The sequence below is a fragment of the Morchella sextelata genome (assembly GCF_020137385.1).
Source record: "Morchella sextelata strain SCLS chromosome Unknown scls_10, whole genome shotgun sequence".
NCBI lineage: Eukaryota > Fungi > Ascomycota > Pezizomycetes > Pezizales > Morchellaceae > Morchella > Morchella sextelata.
In genome coordinates, this window is record NW_025408625.1 from 764,057 (window position 1) to 776,606 (window position 12,550).

Here is a 12,550-nt window from a genome sequence, read left to right on the forward strand (position 1 = left end):
AAAAATATGAAAAGAAAAAGGCAGGAGGGGAGAGCGTCCCCACCGAAGAAAAAACAAAAAATTTTTCAGGAACCTATTCATGGTCCTCGACCAATCGTTAATCAGTATATTTGTTTTGCGGAAAAATGTTTACCTTGTAAGGTGTTGTTGGATACTGGTGCAATTGGTCCTGTTTTGTCTGCTGTTTTTGTTGATAGTTTTGAGGTCCCGAAGGTGAAACGAGACGTCCCGGCCCGGGTATTTGGATTTACGGGAGAAGTTATGAAGGGCACGGGACACGCCTTTACACAACCATTAATTATAATGTCAAGGGGGCATCAGACGCAACTATCATTCGAGATAGCCCCTCTCCCACCTGGCATCGATGCGATACTACCGAACTGGTGGTTGAAAGAACACAAACCAGTTATAGGAGCAAATGGGGAAGTTTCCTACGATGGCGATAACTGTAAGAGTCGATGCTTCACTGACAAGGAACCTCAAATAGAGATGGACGAGTGTGTATTGGACGATCCGGAGGCCCAATTCATCGGTAGCATTTGTCTCTTGGAAGATGAATCGGTCAACCTCCGCGAGACTCTTCCCTCTTGGCTCCATGGGTTCCTTAAAGTCTTCCTACCATCGGAAGCAGATAAATTACCACCGCATCGATCTTACGACCATGCGATAGATCTTGAACCAGGGAAGCAGCCACCATGGGGACCCGTTTACTCCATATCCGAAGTCGAGCTGAAGGTGCTTGGGGAGTACCTGGACAAAATGTTGCGACTGGGAAAGATTAGGCCCAGCAAATCCCCAGCAGGAGCCCCAATCCTATTTGTGAAGAAGAAGGACGGTAGTCTGCGACTTTGCGTTGACTACCGTGGACTTAACCGTGTGTCCATTAAGAACAGGTATCCATTACCGCTTATGGACGAACTGTGAGGTCGAGTGGCAGGGGCGGTTATCTTCTCGAAGATTGACCTGAAGGAAGGTTACAACCTCATCAGGATCAAAGACGGCGATGAGTGGAAGACAGCATTCCGTACGCGGTACGGGCATTTTGAGTACCTCGTCATGCCTTTTGGGCTGGCAAATGCGCCGGCGACCTTCCAGAATATGATGAATGATGCGCTGAGAGAATTCTTGGATCAAGGTGTAGTAGTATACCTTGATGATATCCTAATATATAGCAAGTCCCGAGAGGAACACACGGAGCTGGTCGGCAAAGTACTTAGTAGGCTACAAGAATACAACTGTGAGGGATGCGTACCAGACCACAAGAGTACACTACGCAGAGCTCAGAGTTCGGCTAACAGCTACAAAGGTAGAAGTCTCCAAGGTCTCCTCAGTCAACGTCGAGTATGATTCTCCTTGATCCGATACGGGCCCCGCGAGCTACGTTATCAACGAAGATTCACTAGAGTTAGCGTATGATGTTCGACCGTCTTCGACGTAATAGTTCAGGTAGAGTTCGAAGTCACGATAGAATAAAGTATTTCAAAAGTATAGTCAAATAAAGTTGTAACTCGCGTATCAACGATCTCTATTGTTAAGACTCTGATTTCGCCGATGATGGTTTGGCTAGTCAGTGAAGGACACAGTATTTATATCCCTCGCTTATGTCTCGAGGACCTAGTCTACTAATAATACAGAATACACTCGGGGCCTGCCCGAGACCCTGAAAAACAACCAAGAACATTTAACTCCTAAGTCCGTAACCCAAACTCCTAAGCCCGCAGAAACCCCTCAACCTATTTACCCATTCTAATGCACGTTTCCCTGTCGATGTTTCTTCTCCATCGGCTGTCTGGTGGATAATCGTCAGCGTCGGCTATTCGGAGGTCTCGGACAGCAAGGCTACCTACTCAGGCCTCTTCCCACATCGCTTTCCCACATAGCAGAGTCCTCTCATGCCCACAGGTACCGCCGATAGGTACTCGGTCGGCTGGTAGCTTGCGCCGATTTGCTCCGGACGATCCGTTCTTCAATCCGATTGATTCCAGCTGTCCCTCATATATCCACCGGTCCAAAGGCACTCCCCTCCGGCGGTTTGATGCTCCGGGGGTTATTATTGGGGTCGAAAACGTGTTTTTTAACTAGGAAAACCGCAACTCCGCATTTGGTCGCATATTGATCGCACCGCACCTCGTGGGTGCGAACCGGAGTTTGAGATTAGTGTACAGAGGGTATTGGGGTATCTACTGGCCTTTTCTCTTACTCCCGTAAATGGTTGGCATGCCCGTAACAGCTTACCCCCCTTCCAGGGTGTCACGTCTCGGGACATCTTCCGACAGACAATGGTTCCAGTAAACCTGCTCCACATATCACCCGCGGTGTCTGTGGAGGGGAAGGACTTAGCCCCGTAGGGTACCTCTATAGTCTCAGGCGTTGGTCCCTCACGGCCTTGGGGTTCCTTCGATGAAAGTCGCGGACTAGATCAAGTACATCTTCGTCCATAACGTCCATGACTTGGTAAGTGCAGTCGCTCATTGAGTAGCCCCGCCATTTCACCAGGTATTCCACTAATCCTTTTCTACTCTTCCGACTTCCCACAATACTTTCCACTTCATACAGAACCTCTCCTTCCTTGTCGACCTCTTCGGGAGTTGGGGGACGTTGTTCGCGGCCTGGGATACTGCTCTGTCGATAACGTTCCAAGAGTTCGATGTGGAACAGGTTATGAATTTTGACTTGTGGTGGCAGTTCCAATTCACAGGCTCGTTTTCCGGCTAGTCGGATGATTTTGAACGGGCCGAGTTTCTTATGATCGAGCTTTTTGGTGGAGCGACGGGTCTTGATATTGATCGCATTGAGCATAACCATGTCTCCCACCTTGAAGTTAGGCGGTTCGTCCCTTTTCCGATCATAGTATTTCCCCATCTTCTCTCTGGTATCTGTTAAGCGAACGAGAGCAGAATCATGAACTCCTCGGATGAAGTGAGCGTACAGGTCACTGGTTGGGTTGACCACTTCGGCTTCCGTCGGCCAGTTGGTTCTTGGGTTATAACCGTAATTGGTATAGAACGGAGATTGACCCGTGGCGGTGGTAACCGAGTTGTTGTAAGCATACTCCGCCAACGGGAGGAGCTCTGCCCAATCATCTTGTTCGTAGTTGCAGAACGCTCGTAAGTAGTGCTCCAGTGTTACGGGCATGCCAAGCATTTACGGGAGTAAGAGAAAAGGCCAGTAGATACCCCAATACTCTCTGTACACTAATGTCAAACTCCGGTTCGCACCCACGAGGTGCGGTGCGATCAATATGCGACCAAATGCGGAGTTGCGGTTTTCCTAGTTAAAAAACACGTTTTCGACCCCAATAATAACCCCCGGAGCGTCAAACCGCCGGAGGGGAGTGCCTTTGGACCGGTGGATATATGAGGGACAGCTGGAATCAATCGGATCGAAGATCGGACCACCCGGAGCGAATCGGCGCAAGCTACCAGCCGACCGAGTACCTATCGGCGGTACCTGTGGGCATGAGAGGACTCTGCTATGTGGGAAAGCGATGTGGGAAGAGGCCTTAGTAGGTAGCCTTGCCGTCCGAGACCTCCGAATAGCCGACGCTGACGATTATCCACCAGACGGCCGATGGAGAAGAAACATCGACACGGAAACGTGCATTAGAGTGGATAAATAGGTTGAGGGGTTTCAGCGGGTTTAGGAGTTTGGGTTACGGACTTAGGAGTTAAATGTTCTGGGTTGTTTTTCAGGGTCTCGGGCATGCCCCGAGTGTATACTGTATTATTAGTAGACTGGGTCCTCGAGACATAAGCGAGGGATATAAATACTGTGTCATTCACTGACTAGCCAAACCATCATCGGCGAAATCAGAGTCTTAACAATATAAATCATTGATACGTGAGTTACAACTTTATTTGACTATACTTTTGGAATTACTTTACTCTACTGTGACTTCGGACTCTACCTGAACTATTACGTCGAAGACGGTCGAATCCTATACACTAACTCTAGTGAATCTTGTTGATAACGTAGCTCGCGGGGCCCGTATCGGATCGAGGAGATTCATACTCGACGTTGACTGAAGAGAACTTGGAGACTCCTACCTTTGTAGCTGTTAGCCGAACTCTGAGCTCTGCGTAGTGTACTCTTGTGGTCTGGTACGCATCCCTCACAGTATATTGTTACTCACAAGTTCACTTGGAGTAACGAAGTCACCTCAAAAAGAAGAACTATCATCATTATCCCCAATTGCAATGACTACCATAAGGGATAATTACTTCATAGATACCTCGGCAGTAACTGAGGAGGCCGGAGGGGAAGATTCTATGGTAATATCAAGGGCTGATAGCCCAGATCCTCTACTCCAGAGAGGACCCTCTACACAAACTAGGTCGACGAGTAAACGCTCTGCTCAAGCCCAGTTTACGAGGTCCATGCAGGAGTTTTGGATACCCATGAGGCACAAATGAGGGATCTTGGTACAGCTGGACAGGCCGTTTGGCAGCAGCTACAAAACCTCCAGGAACAAGTGCAGGGGAGTGGGCAAATCCTGGATAAGAAAGTACGGCAAGAAGCCATTGCCCAGAAGCAACATCTCGAATCGCTCTTTGAGCTCGTCGAAAATGTTCGACAAGTACAGGAAGCTGCACGAGCCGCCGACCACGAGGTTCTGGATCGTAACCATCGGATTATCCAGAACCAACTGTTGGAGGCGGAACGACAGCTGAGAGTTGCAAGAGAAGAGCGAGAGCAAGAGAAAAGGGAACAACGGGAGCTGTTGGCGCAATTCAAGCAGTCCGATGATGTAAGAAACCAACGAATAGCCGAGATGGAGGAACGACTACGACAACATGTGTCGGTAGCACCCTCCATGGTGAGTGTTCCCTTGAACCCTAATGCACCCCAAACGGTTCCTGTTGGCAATGGCAAGAACCCCGAAAATGCTGGCCCAGTAGGAGGAAACGCTGGTCCAGTAGGAGGAAATGGAGGCAGGCAACCGGAGGATGCCGGCCCAGTGCAGGGAAATAGTGGCAGGTGACCGGTAGGCGCTGCTCCAGTAGGAGGGAATGGTGGAAATCTACCTCCCCGAAACCCACCAAGAGGAAATGTTGGGGGAGACCCAGAACCTTCCGACGACGATGACGACGATAACAGCGAATGGTCGCACGATCGGAAGAATTGGAGAATGAACCGAGGCGGGAACCGGAATTCGGCGCCGCCTGAGGACGACGATATGGTAGATTCGCTCGCCAAAATACCCTTTGAGTTCGATAATGCCAGGAAGCATAACCTGAGGCATTGGCTCATGGAGTGTGAGATCTACTTCGAGCAGAAGCCAAAGAAGTTCCGAACGGACAGAAACAAGGTACTGTTCGCTGGGACGTATACGTGTGGGTTGGCAAAGGAGTGGTTTATGGAATATATTGAGACCAAGATGCTAGGACCGGCAGCCGCGGACTACGCTACTTGGACACGGTTCCGTCAGGAGATCAGGAAACGCTTCTTAAGCACTCAGGAGGCTATGGAAAACGCGATGAAGATGCAGCAGTTCAAGTACTCTGCTAACATCGGCGACTACCTGATGAGGATGGAGATTATGAACCAGCATGCTCAAATGAAAGGAGCATCCTCTCGTGCCGCCCTGCTCCAAGGGCTACCTAATGAACTTCGAGAGCGCCACTCACGCTTCGATCCAACCGATGACGACTCCGAGTAGATCCAACAGTTGGAACGAGCCGGCAAGGCTCACGAGGCTTATCAAGAGCAGATGAAGATGTTGGGGAAAGCGGAGTCGAGAGGAAGGGAGTCGAACAATGGTGGGAATTCTCGGCAGAAGGAGAAAGGGTTTAAGATTAAGGGGAGGGCTCAGACTGAGGAGAAAGAGAAAGGGCAAGATAAGAAGAGCACCAGCAAGAACAAGTCAGGAAATAAACCAATATTCCACGACTACGACGAAGCCACCAAAGGAGTTCCACAGCCGGTCCGAGATCAGCGAAAGACCGATGGTGTCTGTGTGCGATGTGGCCGAAAGGGTCATCTTTGGAAATGGTGTCGTTCAGATGCTAACAGCAGTGCATCTATCTCCTCTTTCTCCCGAAAGCATACCCGCGATGACGATGGCGACCACGATATGGAACCACCGGAACCCCAACCTCAGAGAAAGCGTATGAGGCACCGTGCTAGGAAGCCGGCTGCTACGGGTGCGGCAGAGTACACCAGTGGGCAAGCGTTTGTGCGAGAACGCGGATCGGAATTTGAGATGGATTTCGATGAGGATTTTTAAAAGGGGACTCTGATGAGTCAGGTCAGGAGTATCCCCAGATTGCTATGTTATCACTGACGGAAAACAACAAAAAAAATATGAAAAGAAAAAGGCAGGAGGGGAGAGCGTCCCCACCGAAGAAAAAACAAAAAATTTTTCAGGAACCTATTCATGGTCCTCGACCAATCGTTAATCAGTATATTTGTTTTGCGGAAAAATGTTTACCTTGTAAGGTGTTGTTGGATACTGGTGCAATTGGTCCTGTTTTGTCTGCTGTTTTTGTTGATAGTTTTGAGGTCCCGAAGGTGAAACGAGACGTCCCGGCCCGGGTATTTGGATTTACGGGAGAAGTTATGAAGGGCACGGGACACGCCTTTACACAACCATTAATTATAATGTCAAGGGGGCATCAGACGCAACTATCATTCGAGATAGCCCCTCTCCCACCTGGCATCGATGCGATACTACCGAACTGGTGGTTGAAAGAACACAAACCAGTTATAGGAGCAAATGGGGAAGTTTCCTACGATGGCGATAACTGTAAGAGTCGATGCTTCACTGACAAGGAACCTCAAATAGAGATGGACGAGTGTGTATTGGACGATCCGGAGGCCCAATTCATCGGTAGCATTTGTCTCTTGGAAGATGAATCGGTCAACCTCCGCGAGACTCTTCCCTCTTGGCTCCATGGGTTCCTTAAAGTCTTCCTACCATCGGAAGCAGATAAATTACCACCGCATCGATCTTACGACCATGCGATAGATCTTGAACCAGGGAAGCAGCCACCATGGGGACCCGTTTACTCCATATCCGAAGTCGAGCTGAAGGTGCTTGGGGAGTACCTGGACAAAATGTTGCGACTGGGAAAGATTAGGCCCAGCAAATCCCCAGCAGGAGCCCCAATCCTATTTGTGAAGAAGAAGGACGGTAGTCTGCGACTTTGCGTTGACTACCGTGGACTTAACCGTGTGTCCATTAAGAACAGGTATCCATTACCGCTTATGGACGAACTGTGAGGTCGAGTGGCAGGGGCGGTTATCTTCTCGAAGATTGACCTGAAGGAAGGTTACAACCTCATCAGGATCAAAGACGGCGATGAGTGGAAGACAGCATTCCGTACGCGGTACGGGTATTTTGAGTACCTCGTCATGCCTTTTGGGCTGGCAAATGCGCCGGCGACCTTCCAGAATATGATGAATGATGCGCTGAGAGAATTCTTGGATCAAGGTGTAGTAGTATACCTTGATGATATCCTAATATATAGCAAGTCCCGAGAGGAACACACGGAGCTGGTCGGCAAAGTACTTAGTAGGCTACAAGAATACAACTGTGAGGGATGCGTACCAGACCACAAGAGTACACTACGCAGAGCTCAGAGTTCGGCTAACAGCTACAAAGGTAGAAGTCTCCAAGGTCTCCTCAGTCAACGTCGAGTATGATTCTCCTTGATCCGATACGGGCCCCGCGAGCTACGTTATCAACGAAGATTCACTAGAGTTAGCGTATGATGTTCGACCGTCTTCGACGTAATAGTTCAGGTAGAGTTCGAAGTCACGATAGAATAAAGTATTTCAAAAGTATAGTCAAATAAAGTTGTAACTCGCGTATCAACGATTTATATTGTTAAGACTCTGATTTCGCCGATGATGGTTTGGCTAGTCAGTGAAGGACACAGTATTTATATCCCTCGCTTATGTCTCGAGGACCTAGTCTACTAATAATACAGAATACACTCGGGGCCTGCCCGAGACCCTGAAAAACAACCAAGAACATTTAACTCCTAAGTCCGTAACCCAAACTCCTAAGCCCGCAGAAACCCCTCAACCTATTTACCCATTCTAATGCACGTTTCCCTGTCGATGTTTCTTCTCCATCGGCTGTCTGGTGGATAATCGTCAGCGTCGGCTATTCGGAGGTCTCGGACAGCAAGGCTACCTACTCAGGCCTCTTCCCACATCGCTTTCCCACATAGCAGAGTCCTCTCATGCCCACAGGTACCGCCGATAGGTACTCGGTCGGCTGGTAGCTTGCGCCGATTTGCTCCGGACGATCCGTTCTTCAATCCGATTGATTCCAGCTGTCCCTCATATATCCACCGGTCCAAAGGCACTCCCCTCCGGCGGTTTGATGCTCCGGGGGTTATTATTGGGGTCGAAAACGTGTTTTTTAACTAGGAAAACCGCAACTCCGCATTTGGTCGCATATTGATCGCACCGCACCTCGTGGGTGCGAACCGGAGTTTGAGATTAGTGTACAGAGGGTATTGGGGTATCTACTGGCCTTTTCTCTTACTCCTGTAAATGGTTGGCATGCCCGTAACAGCTTACCCCCCTTCCAGGGTGTCACGTCTCGGGACATCTTCCGACAGACAATGGTTCCAGTAAACCTGCTCCACATATCACCCGCGGTGTCTGTGGAGGGGAAGGACTTAGCCCCGTAGGGTACCTCTATAGTCTCAGGCGTTGGTCCCTCACGGCCTTGGGGTTCCTTCGATGAAAGTCGCGGACTAGATCAAGTACATCTTCGTCCATAACGTCCATGACTTGGTAAGTGCAGTCGCTCATTGAGTAGCCCCGCCATTTCACCAGGTATTCCACTAATCCTTTTCTACTCTTCCGACTTCCCACAATACTTTCCACTTCATACAGAACCTCTCCTTCCTTGTCGACCTCTTCGGGAGTTGGGGGACGTTGTTCGCGGCCTGGGATACTGCTCTGTCGATAACGTTCCAAGAGTTCGATGTGGAACAGGTTATGAATTTTGACTTGTGGTGGCAGTTCCAATTCACAGGCTCGTTTTCCGGCTAGTCGGATGATTTTGAACGGGCCGAGTTTCTTATGATCGAGCTTTTTGGTGGAGCGACGGGTCTTGATATTGATCGCATTGAGCATAACCATGTCTCCCACCTTGAAGTTAGGCGGTTCGTCCCTTTTCCGATCATAGTATTTCCCCATCTTCTCTCTGGTATCTGTTAAGCGAACGAGAGCAGAATCATGAACTCCTCGGATGAAGTGAGCGTACAGGTCACTGGTTGGGTTGACCACTTCGGCTTCCGTCGGCCAGTTGGTTCTTGGGTTATAACCGTAATTGGTATAGAACGGAGATTGACCCGTGGCGGTGGTAACCGAGTTGTTGTAAGCATACTCCGCCAACGGGAGGAGCTCTGCCCAATCATCTTGTTCGTAGTTGCAGAACGCTCGTAAGTAGTGCTCCAGTGTTACGGGCATGCTAAGCATTTACGGGAGTAAGAGAAAAGGCCAGTAGATACCACAATACTCTCTGTACACTAATGTCAAACTCCGGTTCGCACCCACGAGGTGCGGTGCGATCAATATGCGACCAAATGCGGAGTTGCGGTTTTCCTAGTTAAAAAACACGTTTTCGACCCCAATAATAACCCCCGGAGCGTCAAACCGCCGGAGGGGAGTGCCTTTGGACCGGTGGATATATGAGGGACAGCTGGAATCAATCGGATCGAAGATCGGACCACCCGGAGCGAATCGGCGCAAGCTACCAGCCGACCGAGTACCTATCGGCGGTACCTGTGGGCATGAGAGGACTCTGCTATGTGGGAAAGCGATGTGGGAAGAGGCCTTAGTAGGTAGCCTTGCCGTCCGAGACCTCCGAATAGCCGACGCTGACGATTATCCACCAGACGGCCGATGGAGAAGAAACATCGACACGGAAACGTGCATTAGAGTGGATAAATAGGTTGAGGGGTTTCAGCGGGTTTAGGAGTTTGGGTTACGGACTTAGGAGTTAAATGTTCTGGGTTGTTTTTCAGGGTCTCGGGCATGCCCCGAGTGTATACTGTATTATTAGTAGACTGGGTCCTCGAGACATAAGCGAGGGATATAAATACTGTGTCATTCACTGACTAGCCAAACCATCATCGGCGAAATCAGAGTCTTAACAATATAAATCATTGATACGTGAGTTACAACTTTATTTGACTATACTTTTGGAATTACTTTACTCTACTGTGACTTCGGACTCTACCTGAACTATTACGTCGAAGACGGTCGAATCCTATACACTAACTCTAGTGAATCTTTGTTGATAACGTAGCTCGCGGGGCCCGTATCGGATCGAGGAGATTCATACTCGACGTTGACTGAAGAGAACTTGGAGACTCCTACCTTTGTAGCTGTTAGCCGAACTCTGAGCTCTGCGTAGTGTACTCTTGTGGTCTGGTACGCATCCCTCACAGTATATTGTTACTCACAAGTTCACTTGGAGTAACGAAGTCACCTCAAAAAGAAGAACTATCATCATTATCCCCAATTGCAATGACTACCATAAGGGATAATTACTTCATAGATACCTCGGCAGTAACTGAGGAGGCCGGAGGGGAAGATTCTATGGTAATATCAAGGGCTGATAGCCCAGATCCTCTACTCCAGAGAGGACCCTCTACACAAACTAGGTCGACGAGTAAACGCTCTGCTCAAGCCCAGTTTACGAGGTCCATGCAGGAGTTTTGGATACCCATGAGGCACAAATGAGGGATCTTGGTACAGCTGGACAGGCCGTTTGGCAGCAGCTACAAAACCTCCAGGAACAAGTGCAGGGGAGTGGGCAAATCCTGGATAAGAAAGTACGGCAAGAAGCCATTGCCCAGAAGCAACATCTCGAATCGCTCTTTGAGCTCGTCGAAAATGTTCGACAAGTACAGGAAGCTGCACGAGCCGCCGACCACGAGGTTCTGGATCGTAACCATCGGATTATCCAGAACCAACTGTTGGAGGCGGAACGACAGCTGAGAGTTGCAAGAGAAGAGCGAGAGCAAGAGAAAAGGGAACAACGGGAGCTGTTGGCGCAATTCAAGCAGTCCGATGATGTAAGAAACCAACGAATAGCCGAGATGGAGGAACGACTACGACAACATGTGTCGGTAGCACCCTCCATGGTGAGTGTTCCCTTGAACCCTAATGCACCCCAAACGGTTCCTGTTGGCAATGGCAAGAACCCCGAAAATGCTGGCCCAGTAGGAGGAAACGCTGGTCCAGTAGGAGGAAATGGAGGCAGGCAACCGGAGGATGCCGGCCCAGTGCAGGGAAATAGTGGCAGGTGACCGGTAGGCGCTGCTCCAGTAGGAGGGAATGGTGGAAATCTACCTCCCCGAAACCCACCAAGAGGAAATGTTGGGGGAGACCCAGAACCTTCCGACGACGATGACGACGATAACAGCGAATGGTCGCACGATCGGAAGAATTGGAGAATGAACCGAGGCGGGAACCGGAATTCGGCGCCGCCTGAGGACGACGATATGGTAGATTCGCTCGCCAAAATACCCTTTGAGTTCGATAATGCCAGGAAGCATAACCTGAGGCATTGGCTCATGGAGTGTGAGATCTACTTCGAGCAGAAGCCAAAGAAGTTCCGAACGGACAGAAACAAGGTACTGTTCGCTGGGACGTATACGTGTGGGTTGGCAAAGGAGTGGTTTATGGAATATATTGAGACCAAGATGCTAGGACCGGCAGCCGCGGACTACGCTACTTGGACACGGTTCCGTCAGGAGATCAGGAAACGCTTCTTAAGCACTCAGGAGGCTATGGAAAACGCGATGAAGATGCAGCAGTTCAAGTACTCTGCTAACATCGGCGACTACCTGATGAGGATGGAGATTATGAACCAGCATGCTCAAATGAAAGGAGCATCCTCTCGTGCCGCCCTGCTCCAAGGGCTACCTAATGAACTTCGAGAGCGCCACTCACGCTTCGATCCAACCGATGACGACTCCGAGTAGATCCAACAGTTGGAACGAGCCGGCAAGGCTCACGAGGCTTATCAAGAGCAGATGAAGATGTTGGGGAAAGCGGAGTCGAGAGGAAGGGAGTCGAACAATGGTGGGAATTCTCGGCAGAAGGAGAAAGGGTTTAAGATTAAGGGGAGGGCTCAGACTGAGGAGAAAGAGAAAGGGCAAGATAAGAAGAGCACCAGCAAGAACAAGTCAGGAAATAAACCAATATTCCACGACTACGACGAAGCCACCAAAGGAGTTCCACAGCCGGTCCGAGATCAGCGAAAGACCGATGGTGTCTGTGTGCGATGTGGCCGAAAGGGTCATCTTTGGAAATGGTGTCGTTCAGATGCTAACAGCAGTGCATCTATCTCCTCTTTCTCCCGAAAGCATACCCGCGATGACGATGGCGACCACGATATGGAACCACCGGAACCCCAACCTCAGAGAAAGCGTATGAGGCACCGTGCTAGGAAGCCGGCTGCTACGGGTGCGGCAGAGTACACCAGTGGGCAAGCGTTTGTGCGAGAACGCGGATCGGAATTTGAGATGGATTTCGATGAGGATTTTTAAAAGGGGACTCTGATGAGTCAGGTCAG

At 49.8% G+C, this 12,550-nt stretch overlaps 6 protein-coding genes across 6 annotated transcripts; 4 read left to right on the forward strand and 2 right to left on the reverse strand.

Moving 5' to 3' along the window:
- Positions 1–6: 6 nt before the first annotated feature.
- H6S33_001182 (uncharacterized protein) lies at positions 7–1,357 on the forward strand (the record flags this gene model as incomplete). The annotated part of the gene is made up of 3 exons (XM_044832531.1): positions 7–874; positions 938–1,248; positions 1,307–1,357. 3 exons carry the CDS (start codon positions 7–9, stop codon positions 1,355–1,357), a joined length of 1,230 nt encoding a protein of 409 aa, XP_044694149.1.
- Positions 1,358–2,355: 998 nt separating this feature from the next.
- On the reverse strand, positions 2,356–3,135 carry H6S33_001183 (uncharacterized protein; the record flags this gene model as incomplete). Its single annotated transcript, XM_044832532.1, has 1 exon — positions 2,356–3,135. The coding sequence occupies one exon, from the start codon at positions 3,133–3,135 to the stop codon at positions 2,356–2,358; it is 780 nt and encodes a 259-aa protein (XP_044694150.1).
- Positions 3,136–5,716: 2,581 nt separating this feature from the next.
- H6S33_001184 (uncharacterized protein) lies at positions 5,717–6,226 on the forward strand (the record flags this gene model as incomplete). The annotated part of the gene is made up of 1 exon (XM_044832533.1): positions 5,717–6,226. The coding sequence occupies one exon, from the start codon at positions 5,717–5,719 to the stop codon at positions 6,224–6,226; it is 510 nt and encodes a 169-aa protein (XP_044694151.1).
- A 77-nt stretch (positions 6,227–6,303) lies between these two features.
- H6S33_001185 (uncharacterized protein) lies at positions 6,304–7,654 on the forward strand (the record flags this gene model as incomplete). Its single annotated transcript, XM_044832534.1, has 3 exons — positions 6,304–7,171; positions 7,235–7,545; positions 7,604–7,654. 3 exons carry the CDS (start codon positions 6,304–6,306, stop codon positions 7,652–7,654), a joined length of 1,230 nt encoding a protein of 409 aa, XP_044694152.1.
- Positions 7,655–8,652: 998 nt separating this feature from the next.
- On the reverse strand, positions 8,653–9,432 carry H6S33_001186 (uncharacterized protein; the record flags this gene model as incomplete). Its single annotated transcript, XM_044832536.1, has 1 exon — positions 8,653–9,432. One exon carries the CDS (start codon positions 9,430–9,432, stop codon positions 8,653–8,655), a length of 780 nt encoding a protein of 259 aa, XP_044694153.1.
- Positions 9,433–12,014: 2,582 nt separating this feature from the next.
- On the forward strand, positions 12,015–12,524 carry H6S33_001187 (uncharacterized protein; the record flags this gene model as incomplete). Its single annotated transcript, XM_044832537.1, has 1 exon — positions 12,015–12,524. The coding sequence occupies one exon, from the start codon at positions 12,015–12,017 to the stop codon at positions 12,522–12,524; it is 510 nt and encodes a 169-aa protein (XP_044694154.1).
- Positions 12,525–12,550: the final 26 nt, after the last annotated feature.